This window comes from Typopeltis vanoorti, chromosome 20 (genome assembly GCF_054136105.1).
Source record: "Typopeltis vanoorti isolate ZY-2024b chromosome 20, IOZ_Tvanoo_1.0, whole genome shotgun sequence".
In the NCBI taxonomy this organism is placed as follows: Eukaryota; Metazoa; Arthropoda; class Arachnida; order Uropygi; family Thelyphonidae; genus Typopeltis; species Typopeltis vanoorti.
The window spans coordinates 11,202,424-11,215,978 of NC_143568.1; the positions used below are offsets into that span (position 1 = coordinate 11,202,424).

General features: G+C 31.3%; 1 protein-coding gene across 1 annotated transcript in view; it reads left to right on the forward strand.

Moving 5' to 3' along the window:
• Nucleotides 1–13,555, forward strand: part of LOC150095225 (myelin transcription factor 1-like) — a 171,412-nt gene that overhangs the window by 49,746 nt on the left and 108,111 nt on the right. The window contains 5 exon segments of the mRNA XM_090410624.1: nucleotides 2,151–2,220; nucleotides 4,068–4,108; nucleotides 6,799–6,826; nucleotides 10,873–10,935; nucleotides 12,884–12,972. Of these exon segments, the coding sequence (XP_090266750.1) occupies nucleotides 2,151–2,220; nucleotides 4,068–4,108; nucleotides 6,799–6,826; nucleotides 10,873–10,935; nucleotides 12,884–12,972 (291 nt within the window).

The window sequence follows — 13,555 nt, forward strand, 5'->3', positions numbered from 1 at the left end:
TTTGATTTGAATTTATTGATTACAAGCGAGTAATCAAGATTTATTTCTGGAGATTACTGAAGAAATATTATACCTCAGACATTTTAGAGCTGGGGTGTACTAAACATTGGAAGTCTTTTACAGCTATTGCAAAAATAATAATATAATATTTAGGCATTTTTGGAATTGATAGAGACACATTGTTGTTCCCGTATGAATGCATATTTGAAATATCAAACGGGACCCTACATAGCACAGGAGTGAAGAAATCAAAGTTCTTCATACTAAGAAGAGTACATCAATTTTAGGTAATTCACTATGAGTAAGGACTGCACATAACATGCTTAATGATAGATCTTGAGAAAAAAAAAACATCTACGAGTTAAAACCTGGTTATTCATTAAGTTACGAATACATTAAATGTTCTGAAATTTTCTATTTACTTGAGGAATACAACAGCATACTTATATTACTTAAATAGACACTTTCATAATATGCAATCTAAGTTTATAAATCGTTTGTATTAAGGTTAAATATAAGGGGGACCGGAAAGTAATCAATTATTTTTAATATGTCATTTTTAGCCGATTGTTTTTTCTTAAATAACACATAAATTATTAAATTTGATTTTTATTTAAATATTAGCATTACTTTTCTATTTAAAAAATCTTTTTTTTTAATGTTAGATTATTTTTTTAATATGGCGGACTTTAAAGTTGAAGAGCACCATTTACGTCATTGTATGCTGTTTTTGTTTCACCAAGGAAAGAATGCTACCGAGGCTACCAAAATCATTTGCTCAACTTATGGAGACGTATTGAAGGTTAACAAATGTCAGCGATGGTTTAGGAGAGTTACAGAAAAAAATTTTGATCTCTCTGATCGTCCTCGATCTGAAAGACCTCTTACTCTAGATGACGATGCTCTTAAGACTCACGCTGAATCAGATCCAAAACAAACCATACAAGAATTAGCAGAGAAACTTAATTCATCATGGTCAGCTGTCCAAGAGCACTTACATAAGAGTGGCAAGGTTCTTAAACAGGGTGTATGGGTACCGCATGAACTGTCAGAAAACAATAAAGCACAGAGACGGGCAATTTGCAATTCATTGTTGATCAGACAACAAAAGACCCCTTTTTGGAACGAGTCGTAACTGGTGACGAAAAATGGGTGCTGTATAAGAATAATAAACGCAAAAAACAGTGGCTTTCTCTAAATCAAACTCCAATTCCAACACCTAAAGATGGTGGGATATTCATGGAGTGATTCATTACGAACTTATGGAACAAGTTAAGACTATCACAGCAGCCATCTACTGTGAACAATTAGAGCGACTACATCAAGCATTGTTCATCAAACGTCCTGCGCTTGTCAATCGAAAAGGGGTAATTTTGCAGCAATATAATGCAAAACCACATTCTGCAAGAATGACTCGAGAAAAAATTAGGCAGGTAGGATGGGAACTTCTACCACATCCTCCATATTCGCCAGATATTGCCCCTAGTGACTATCACTTATTCAGGTCCTTAGAACACAGCATAAGAGATAAAAACCTTCCGTTCGCAAGATGATGTCCAAAGGAGTTGGATATCATTTTTTGCCTCCAAAGAAAAAACTTTTTTCAAAAAAGGAATTCTAAACTTAGTAGATCGTTAGAATAAGGTTATAATTAACGATGGTGACTATAGAATTGAATAATGTTAATTTGTTCTTTAATAAAATTTATATTAAAAATGTAGTTCAAAAAATTGATTACTTTCCGGTCCCCCTTATATTATAAATATATTAACTATCTAAAATATGAATACTAAAATGAATACCTATTTAAAGGGAAAAAAGTGTATTTTATTATTATTATTGATACAATCGATATTAATTATATGATGTTCATCTAAGTTATTTTATTTTTTTTCTTTTCATGTAGTTTAATTTTTTTTCATCTGTTTATTAAACTGAGCAATTAGTATACTGCACGAATTTCATCAGTACCACTCTAATGCCATCAGCATCGCTGTAAGCCTATTTCAGCATAACATTATTATTAAGCAAAAGTGAATTCATTTCCTTGTTTGAATATCAGAGAAATGAACAATAGCATTCAGCTCTTTAATTATGTCCACATTCTAAATAATAGAAAATTAACGATCCTATACCCCTTTGTATTTCAGATAGCAAATGCCCGACTCCAGGATGCAATGGTACTGGACACGTTACAGGCCTTTATTCGCACCACCGCAGGTATGTGCAATTCGTACATGTAGGTAGATGGACTAAACATATTGTTTGTTTGTTTGTTTCTGTCTGAGCGAGAATTAATGTTAAGCAAAGTCAGATTAAATGTCTTTAATATTTATGTTTTGTCTACTGAATCTGAAAACAATTATCCGAAAGACTGTGCGAACAGCTTACTCCTTACTTATCAGCCATTTACAAAGCTGAAAGGATACACTGCATCATCGTTACAACGTAAGCCAGCTATAGCAGCATTATGTTAATATTATGTAATTTTGAGACCTATACATGTTTTATACTTCCAATAAACAATGCATATTTTATATACGAATGTCTATATACACTTGCATCTTGCATTATACTACACCGTTCAAATGAAGAGAACGTGGTGACAGCCTAGTGAATGGTTCTGTACAGAGTATTTTTCATTCTTATATTCACGAATAATTTGCCTTAAAATACAAAAGTAAAAAACAAAATTTTAAATTGTGAATTTACATTTATGTATCCAATGACATGCAGAAGAAAAACAAGCAATTAAATTTTTGTTCTGAAAATGATATTACTGTATTGCACTGCCGTAGGTAAATTATACTGACCACTGTGGAAACTTAGCAGGCAGCGTTGTACATATTTTAAAATAATTTACAATATATAATGTTAGCAACTTACATAAACAACTTGAAACTCTATAACACTCACAGATTACTAAGCGACTTATGAAGCAAGCTTTATTAGCATGTTCGATACATTTTTTATTTAATTCTAAAATATTTGCTGCGATATGAGATGCCACTTTTACAGCAAAATGCTTCAATACAATAACTGGTGTGTGGATTTCAGTTCTGCCTTCGCAAATAATTCTGTCTCTATTTTGTTTGATACAGTTATATTATTTAGGATGAACTATTCTGATACTAGAGACTGAAAGGTCCAGATAGTTGAGATCACTGAAAACACGAGATATGCGACAATATATCTTTCGTTGTTTTCCCCTGGTTTATGGTATGAAAACAAGGATTTAAAACTGAATTATCGTACACTTTGAGACAGCAGCTGTCGTCATCCAGTGACGCCTTTACAGCACTTCAAACATTATAGAAATAGATGAAAAACGAGACATATACCGATTTTGTTTATTGCACATGAATAGCATCTTTCAAAGCTCGATATATCTGTTTTTGTCTATTTAAGTGATTACTGTGGAGAAAGAGAAACGGTGTATTCATTCAAGAAAATGTCATCTGTCCCCAAGAAAACTTTCACATCCTAAATCGAAAGCGATGCAGGGTTTCCAATCCTATCGATAACTGAGTAACTTTTTCTATGATTTTTGACTCAGTAACTACAGTCAAGTTCATCCACCTTTTCATTTCAGGAAGATTTTTCCCTTCTCAAAACAGTTAAACCACCTTAATCAATAGATACAATACACACACACACACACAACGCATTGTGACTTCAGTTGCTACTGAATTAATACGCACAATACGACTAATCACATCTGCAGATTCGATAGCATATTAAAATCAATAATATATTAAATAGATAAATGTATTCCTTATATCACGTTATCCGAGGTAATTGACTGAAATTTAAACAGATGTCATTATTTTAGAAAAAAAAAAAACGTGAAAAAATATATATATACACACACAGACACACATGAAGGACAAATGTTGGTTCATGAAATATGAGAGATCATTATCTTCAATATTTCATCACTTTTTTTTATTTGTTACACCTACAGTTTCATAAAAAAGTACTGTTTATGTACTCTTCATATTTACATTAAATGTAAATATTCATTTATTTGCATTCTGTTAACAAATTTCTAATCATCTTTCCAACAGCCTGTCAGGATGTCCAAGGAAAGACAGAATTACTCCAGAGAGTAAGTATATATTTATTCGCTATATTTATTTAAATTTCAATGTAATGATTCGGCGTTCTTTTTTTTTCCCAGAGCATTTTCTGCTAGAGATTTTCGCTAATAGGATAGAACACACACACACGAGCACGTTTCATTACAACCACAATACATTGGCAATAGAAGAAAAAATAAAATAAAATTTAGTATTTGAGATCTTTAAACTTATGTAGCCATTTTTCACTTTTGTTGAATCCGGACTAGTTTTGATATCTAAATCAGGTAGAAAGATACGAAGTTATAATCTACTGTATTAGCACTGTATCATCCGCACTCACATCTCATTGTACATGCACTCGCGCGCGCGCGTGTGTGTGTGTGTGTGTGGACGAAGCAGGTTAAATACTTCAATAGGGTGGATAAAGACGATAATCTCCCTATGTTCTCAAAATCTTGGCACTGATATGGTCAGTGTTCAAGTGAATGATTGCAGTTTCTTTGCTGTGTGGAATACGTAGTGAAATTAATGTCAGATTTATTGGTTAACAAAAACCAATTTTCATTTAAGCATTTCATAAGTTCCAGGAGTTATTATAAGATTATACACTAATTATACATTATACACTGACATTGTGCGAGACCTAGTTGATAAACAGTTATAACCTCATCGGTAATGTATTCACGATCCTGATATCATCACAACACCACTAGTAACTTGATATTAGTCAAGAGGACGTGAGTTACATGTTCGTGTAAGAAGCTTAAAAATCAAAATCCTTTAATATTATCATTAATACCCACACTTGGAGATATTAATAATAACATCGAACGGAAACTTAATTTATTTTTCTATTATTATTTTGTATTATATTTGAAATGTTTATTTTAATTAATTTAAATTTTACTTTAACTTTTAAATTAGAAAAGATAAAATTATATGAACGTTTAATATTAAGATATTAAGATAAAGGACTAATAATTGATTGTAAATATTAATTTATATTCATTTTTTGTGTTCAATACTCTAAACTAGTGATTTTCAACCTTTTTCATAATACGGCACACCTAGACTAATTATTAAAATTCTGCGGCACACTAAATATATTCTTTTAATTTTTTTGACGGTCTGGCAAAAAATAGACATAATTTTGATTGATTTACATACAGAAGATATTAATAATAGTAATTACTTATCCTTTTTGGGACCTTCAAGGGAATAAATGCGCAAATTACGACATTATTTCTTTCAATTAATTTGATTTCACAAATCTCGCGGCACACCGGTTGAAAATCGTTGCTCTAAACTATGAGAGAAGAGGCAAAACTGAAGGGTTATTATTGTTTGTTTTGTGACATGACTCTTCGTGAAATGGAATATAAAATGTTGTGAAAAGGGGTATAGACCAGTGTTAACAAAATCAGTGGACTTAATGTAATTTAAATAATTCAATTATATTGTACTATTATTATTTAAATAATAATAATAATATGTAAATTATCACAACATATTTCTGTAACTGTTTCCCCCAACTAAACTATTTGGGTAGTTTCTAGAAATTATAGAATTTCTAGAATGAAGAAATAATTTATTTTTCCCCAAAACTGTGACTCACCCAATTTATAGACATAGTGCACTGGCCTCATAGCCTTGGTTGCTTCGGCTGTAATTACAAACCCAAATTTACGATGATATAACAATTAGCTCCTACTACGGAACATGTTTTAAAGTAATGCTAACTAATTCCATAAATGGAATAAATATTTCAATGAAATCAAAACACGTACCTTCCTTGAACTTGATTCTGCACGTTGTTTCAGTTCAGTTTTGGAAAGAGATGAAGCAGCATTCTGAATGATGATGATCTAAGAGAACAAATCACTGCAGTTAAGAGAGATTGTATGAGACTTCTCTTTGCCGCGAGATATGTGCTGCAGGTGTAGAAGAACTCTTCATATCTATGCTTTCAGTTTCTGCAATGTTCCAACGCAGTGCTCAATGTTCCTAAATAAAAGTGCCAGAAGAAATTAATTTATTTCCGAATTCACTACATTAACCTGCACTGTTCGTATCCTAAAAGCAGTATATATCGCGGACAATATTTGCTGTCCAACATCGAACATAAGCAATCATCCCGATATACACCTTTTGTTCCTCTACAGATATCAATGAGTGAAACAACTTTCTCTTCAACCAGTAACTCATTGATTCATCTAAACTGACATGCTTTCCTCACTGCTTTTCTCTGCTATAATTAAGAGAGCTCGAATGGCCGAAATGTGAAACTTTACACCAAAGTGCAGAAAAGGCTAATAGATTAATGCAGTTTAATTTGCACTGCCCCGTCGATTTATGTCGTAAAAAATCCTTTTAAGTACGCTCTTATAAAAGGCATCACAATAACAACAATTTTGGAGCGGAAAATGTAATGTTTCCGAAAAGAGAAATTCTTCCACACCCCCATTCGGAAAAAATGTTTTTCGCATTTTCTATGTCGTATTTTATTCTTGTGTCTGCACTAAGGAGACTTCGTCATACTGAGATTTAGGAGCAAAGAGCTTGGGTAATTGAAATGGCAACTACAACTTTTCGAAAATTTAATCGGTTGCACAAATCATTGTATTCCCTAAAATTACTATATGACTTTTTAGATTTATCAGGCATATTTTATCAGAGTTTTCTTTTAAATAATTATAATCACATTCTTTTGTTTCAGTTCTGGCCATGCATGAAACCATACTGAAGTAAGTATTCTATGAATCTTTCCCAATCCATAATGAGCTATTTGATAATGATGTTACGTTAATAATAATATTAGTTATTCGTTCTTTTAGGTATACGTTTTATATTTTACTGCATGTATATTAACAGTAATTATTGAAATATATATTTAACCGTATATACTATGATATGTGTGAATTCCCCTTTAAATGTTAATAGCTTTGTATACATATGCATAAGACAGAAATAATTTCGAAGTGTGAAAAAAGAAATCATATTTTTTAGAGGCATTTAATGTATTCATTTCGAAATTTCCTGCAACAAATTAAAAAACATCTCAAAGTTTTAATAACTAAAATGGCGAACGGAAGGAATATTTTGTCAGTTATGAGGCGAGGAAAAAGTTTACTTGTTCAATGTAACAACATATTTTTATATGTGAATTTGATATTAAAAACGGATAAAATTTAAAGACGCCGGTTTGGAAACAGCCAGCCATGACTGGAATGACAATATATCAGCAACATGAAATTGCAGGAAAGAATATTTGTAATTCTAATTCAGAAACGGATAAAAATTATGATAAACGTCATTATAATTTACGCCATTTACAACTATAAGCATATACAGTAATATCATATCATATGCGCACGTAGGAGTTATTAAATTTATTAAAATTTAAAAGTGCAACTGCATTTATTGATGAATAGAAATTGATATCACATACCAATTCTAATAATGGGGTACTGATGCAGTAGACTTATCATTTTCCATTTTTCCATTGTTAAGTATTCCATATCAGAACATCATACAAATATCTGCGTTTTAATAGATACAATATTCAATTCCAGCGTTGGTTCGGGAAGCAATTTTATTTTGAAATAATAATAAGTTCATATGGTTCCTCTTCCTAAAAATTAGCGCTCAGTGATGCTTAATTAGATCATGTATACTGTTCAGCTTTCTATAAGAATGCTTATAATTACATATCTAAACTTTCTTAGAGATTTGGAGTTTTTTTAATTTTTTTTTATTGGATTTAGTTTTCACCAGGAAACTCGAGTTTTTCGTTCCTCAGAACAGGCAAACCGGCCCCGTGAAGTCAGGAATACTTAAGACCTAGCCATAGGCCTGATCCGTCGCTATGCCGGTTCCGAGTCTAGATAAAATTAGGGGGAATGAGATGGTGCCATATGTCCCTGTAAAAGGGACTCACGACCGTTGTCATACGAAATAAATAGAATAAAATATGGAGGTAGAGAGTTTTTTCTCCCGAAAACCCGAATTTTTAGTTCATCAGAACAGGCAAATCGGCATCGTAAACACAAATCTACAGCCATAAAATATTGACACTTAGTGAAAGCAACACAGCCTCATTAATTCGTCCTAAGGGATGGATAAGTGGAAGAAGAAGATTATCTGCTGGGAGATTTAACTATTTACTTAAAAATGTGCATTATTCCAGTGTTTACAAATGGAAGTAAGACTTCTGTAACCACTAAAAAACAGGTCGATAGGTTGTGTGTGGCTAAATGAGCCTTCGGGAGTAGAATGCTATGCATAAGAGATAGAATTATAGAGATGACAGGAGAGGATATTGTGAAGTACTATAAAGCGTGTAAAATAGATGGGCTGGCCAGATTAGCAGATAAAAGGTATTCAAAATTAAGCACTGAGTGGACAAGAGAAAGAAAGACCTCCAAAGAACAAATTAGAGGGATGATCTACCAAAGTTTGGCATAAAATGGTGTACATTAGCTAAGGACAGAAACAAAAAAAATATAGAGTATGCCTATATCCAGACGTGACTGGAAAGGAGCTAAATTAAAAGAAAAACATAAATATTTTTATAATAATATGTATCATTAAACATTGTGAATGTGCATCGCCCATTTCTGAAACAAAGAAAGAGATTCGACTGGAAGATTTATAATAAAAAAATAAAACTGATGTTTTCTTTCGGAAAAAGGAATTCTGAATTACACAGCATGTCAAAAAACACTTATTGTTCTGTTTGTGATTATAATCCCAACTTATGCGTTACATTAAATATTCTTCTGAAGTGTACTTTTTAAGAATGCGCAGTCAAAAAAAAGTCTTAAAGGAAGCATTACAATTATTTTTAAAACCATATGAATGTAAATATTCTATCTCATGTTTTTAAAGATAGCTCATTTCTTTGGGCTTCCGTGACTATTTGAGAGCAAAATGTCATCTGTTTTCATAAGAGAAGAAATAGTAGAAGTGAATTTTCTTCAATATTGATATTATAAAATAGGACTCATGCAGTTGCCCAAATGTACATCGAAAATATAAAACTAATGTGTGTTCGATTTTTTAATAATATTAAGTACGAATCGCTACGAATCTAAATCTAATTTTTTTTTGTGAATCGAGGTTTTTAAATATATTTAATCCGTTCGATTTTCATCTGCAACACTGACCATTATGGCAGCATTGTTTGTATTTTCTGAAGACGAAAAATTGTTTCGCTGAGATCAGGACATTTATTTGAAACGAATGCAGTATAGCTGATCGTTTATCGAACCACGGATATATAACAGAAAATATAAAATACATGTTGAAGTGTTTTCGATATCAAATGCAGAACTATAATAAACTATAAAAATCTTTCTGAAAAAAAGAAAGAAAGAAACAAATTTCAACTATTACTACTACTTTTACGAAAGAGATTAAATTGTAAATAGAACGTTTTAGGCATTTAATATATGCTTTTGTTTTGCATTTAACAATTCGGAAGTGTACTAATTTGTTTTGATTTATACGTTTCAGCATTGTATAACTAATACCGTTGTTAAAATTGAGAAAAGGCATAACGATTTTAGTTATCAGTTATCTGCAGCAAAAACGTTGGATGCCTTGAATGTAGGTTGCCTACATTCAAGAAGGGATACGTCTATGAAAGTGTCATCAGACTTCAAGCGTGGAGGAACGTATACTAAAGATAACGACATATGAAAAAGGTGATCGCAGTTGGCTGGATTAGAACCAAACCCATTAATGCAGCCTAAATTAAAAATAAATTATGTGTGTGTGTGTAAACAGAAGTGGTATAAACATGAACGAGTGTCGTGGAAAGAGTTTGCAGAATTTGAGGCATCTGACAGAGAGAAATGAGAAATGGAAAAATGGTGAAAGTATTCATATATATATATATATATATATATATATATATAAATGACTTCATGATATGAAGTCATCAGCCTTTATATACAAGTAGCTCAGACGTGAATATATTTCACGCGCAAAACTTTGTTTTGCTTACCTGGGAAAAGGATTAAAACCAAGTATAAAATTTCTTGGTATCTTTAATGTATATTAAACCCAACGTAAAAAACTTTCTATATATATATATATATATATATATATATATATATATATATATATATATATATATATATATATATATATATATATATATATATATATATATATTTCTTCACAGAAGTAAAAGAACTCCAGCTATGCAAGCTACAAATGTTTCCATAAATTCTTAAATAAGATGGTATTAGAAAACTCAGATAACCTTTTAATAAAACCCTATACTTTCTCCACTGTGATATAAATAAAATAAATCTGTGTCTCATATTCCTGGATACAAAAAAAAAAAATGCTTGAATTAACTTTTATGGAAAGTTCTCATGTCTTTATTGGGTTTCGTCATCATGCAATTAATTTGCTGAAACTACTGAAGACTTGAAATTGCATTGAATAACAATGGAAGTGGTACAGTCTCTTCAGCAGAAAATACTAAAATCTGAACAAAACTGCTTCCTGCATTTTAGCATTTTTAGAATAGTTTATTTAACATTTTTGAGTATTGAATATTTGATTAGTTTTATACGTCTTGGAAAAAAAGCACTGATTTTCATTAATCGTAATTCTGATTATAACATTTTGTGAAATACACGTTTTGCTGCAGAGCGGGAAGGGTAATGAAAAGTAAGTCTTTTAAAAGCGCACGACATAAAAATATTTCAATGGAATTTGATAAATAAAAATGCCCATCAGCGCGTCCCTCCCGCTTAACACGCGTATTTTTCCCTAGGTGCCCAACACCAGGATGCAATGGACGAGGTCACGTGAACAGTAACAGGAACTCCCATCGAAGGTATGGTAACCATGACAACGTCAGTAGCAATCCTGCTTAGGTCATGTGTATTGTTTAGTAGAATATAGTGGGTTGCACTGTGTCCAGTATAATTGCCATAACAAATTGTTTCTTTACCCAGGTACGTTGCTACATAATTAGTCATTATTTCACTCTTTCGTAGGATGGTTTAAAAACATTAAAATTATATTAAACAGCAACATCATTTTCTTATACCAAGAACAACGAGCACATAATTGCGATTAAATAACAATATATAAGGCACTTCCATTGAGTGATCCAAATTTTAAAATAAAATATCGACAATAACGAATAGAGCATTTCTTTATGTGGCGTACAGTTTACTTAACAATGGAACCACTAAAGAGTTTCTTTATGTTTAACATCGTGATACTATACAATTTACACTTCTCTCTTTACATAAGTTTCGCCTACAGAACTGCTTATGGACTCGTATATCTTACAAATTTTAACCATAACATTACAGTTACACTCAAATCACTGTAACAGCTATTGCTTGTAATTAATCGAACTGCAATGCTCGAAATCATACAAAAATAACAACTAATAATGAAACCAGCCTGATGTTTGACTTAGAAAATTTATATCTATTTGAAGTACTGGCCATTGTGGTATTTTGGGTTTCTGGCTGATCTCGAAACCAAGAGTTTCATCATAAGACCAGCGAAATCCTAAACCAAAAGGCCTCAAATAAAAGGGGAATACATGGCCTTCTGGGCAGAGTTAATATTACAATATTTCGAGGATATGAAGGTTTTTAGTTTCAAAGGTAAATATTTTGGAAACTTGGTATATAATAACGATGATGGCTATTTATTATCCTTACTTTTAATAATGCTGAAATTATTTTAACAGATATGTAAACATCAGGAAGAGTCAAGAATCTACATCCTCATAAAATCAATGTTGGGAAAGTAAAATTCTAACTTTTAACTTTTATGTTTTCTTTTTCCCAACTGTGTATATATATTTCTATGTACAAAAAGGATAATAACTACTTCATGAGAAAAATTAGAAGTCGTTCCACAATCTCTGCAATTGACAAATGTGACAAGGGAACAACGAAATAAATTATGATACTACTGCTATGAAGGAACCGCGGAAATCGTTTAAATATCTAATATTGTTTGAATATATATGGTAAAACGATTAGAAAAAAATTTAGGTCATAATTCTTTCTTCGAGTTAATACATTTATATCCTTTCTAAGTTTCTAATAAGCTTAGAAGATATATAAAGATGTTCGCTTAAAATGGGAATGTTTTCCATTTGAAAGTTTTCTCCACAGAATAAAACAGGCAATATTTCTTCTAAGCACTGTTGCTTTAATTCATTTGTGCCAGCGGTTACATAGTGGATGTTTATTGCGTCTGGCTCATTCCCTGAACAAGGTGTATGCTCAAACTCTCATTCCAAAATGAAAGTAAAGATATTTATGGCTATCTTTCCCTTAGAAAAATTAGTCCCCACCACCTTAGGATAATTCCACATACGTACTCCAGCGTACTACAATCATCCCACAGTTGTAGCAAAATTCATGTTTCGGCTCTTATAATAAAGGTATTTTATTTGAGATAAAGGGTTATATTTCTAATCATTTAGGATATACAGTCATCCTATCTTAATGTATATAATATAATATGATTCCAAAGAACGACTTTGACAATGATAACTGCTAACTATGTCGAATGTATTATAACTAGTAAAGTCGACTGTTTCATCTGCACATTCATATGTCCTTAAAATTCATGAATAGAATACATCTCAAGTAACAATATAACAACATTTTATATTATATTAATAAATATGAATAATCATTATATATTTTCTTGATATGTAAATATAGATATATTCTTAGCAAAGTATATTTCCATCTAATGATGATCATCACTGACTGGTTGGTATATCAATCTTAAATTATTTTTAGCCTTTCCGGTTGCCCTATTGCTGCAATGGAAAAAATGGTTCAGAAAGAACATCGAGATACGCCTAAACCAGGACCACCAACCCCACAAGGTAAGGTATAAGCATGAAAATATTCCGAAATATATCCATTAAAATTTTAATATTCACTGGAGCATTTTATTAACTATATTTACTTTATATGATTTCTTAATGTGCGCATACCTCTTTTCGCACTGGTATACCCCCATAAACAAATACTATAATAATTAAAAGACTTTCAGCCAAAAGACTGGTGCATTTTTGATTTTACACTAAGCAAAATCAAATGGCAGTTCGCCTATTTTATACAATATACCTCAAGATTCACAAACTAAGAAAACATGTTGCTTACTTCTCTAAAACAGGAAAGTACTTATTCTTTCCAGAATTTTCACATACAGAATATGGGCCTTAACCGTAGTTAGATTTAGTCTCCAGGAACACAAATGGAGAAATTATAAATAAGATTGATAAGATTAGAATCCTAAACAGATTGAAACAATTTTTGGAATATTTTCATAATTATACGAGATTTATTTAACTTAACTTATTTTAATATAACTTATAATTATAATTTAACTTATTTTAAATAAATTATGATATGTAAGAATAAATTAGACCTTTGACTATTTTTACAAGTGCCAGAAGTTAGAGT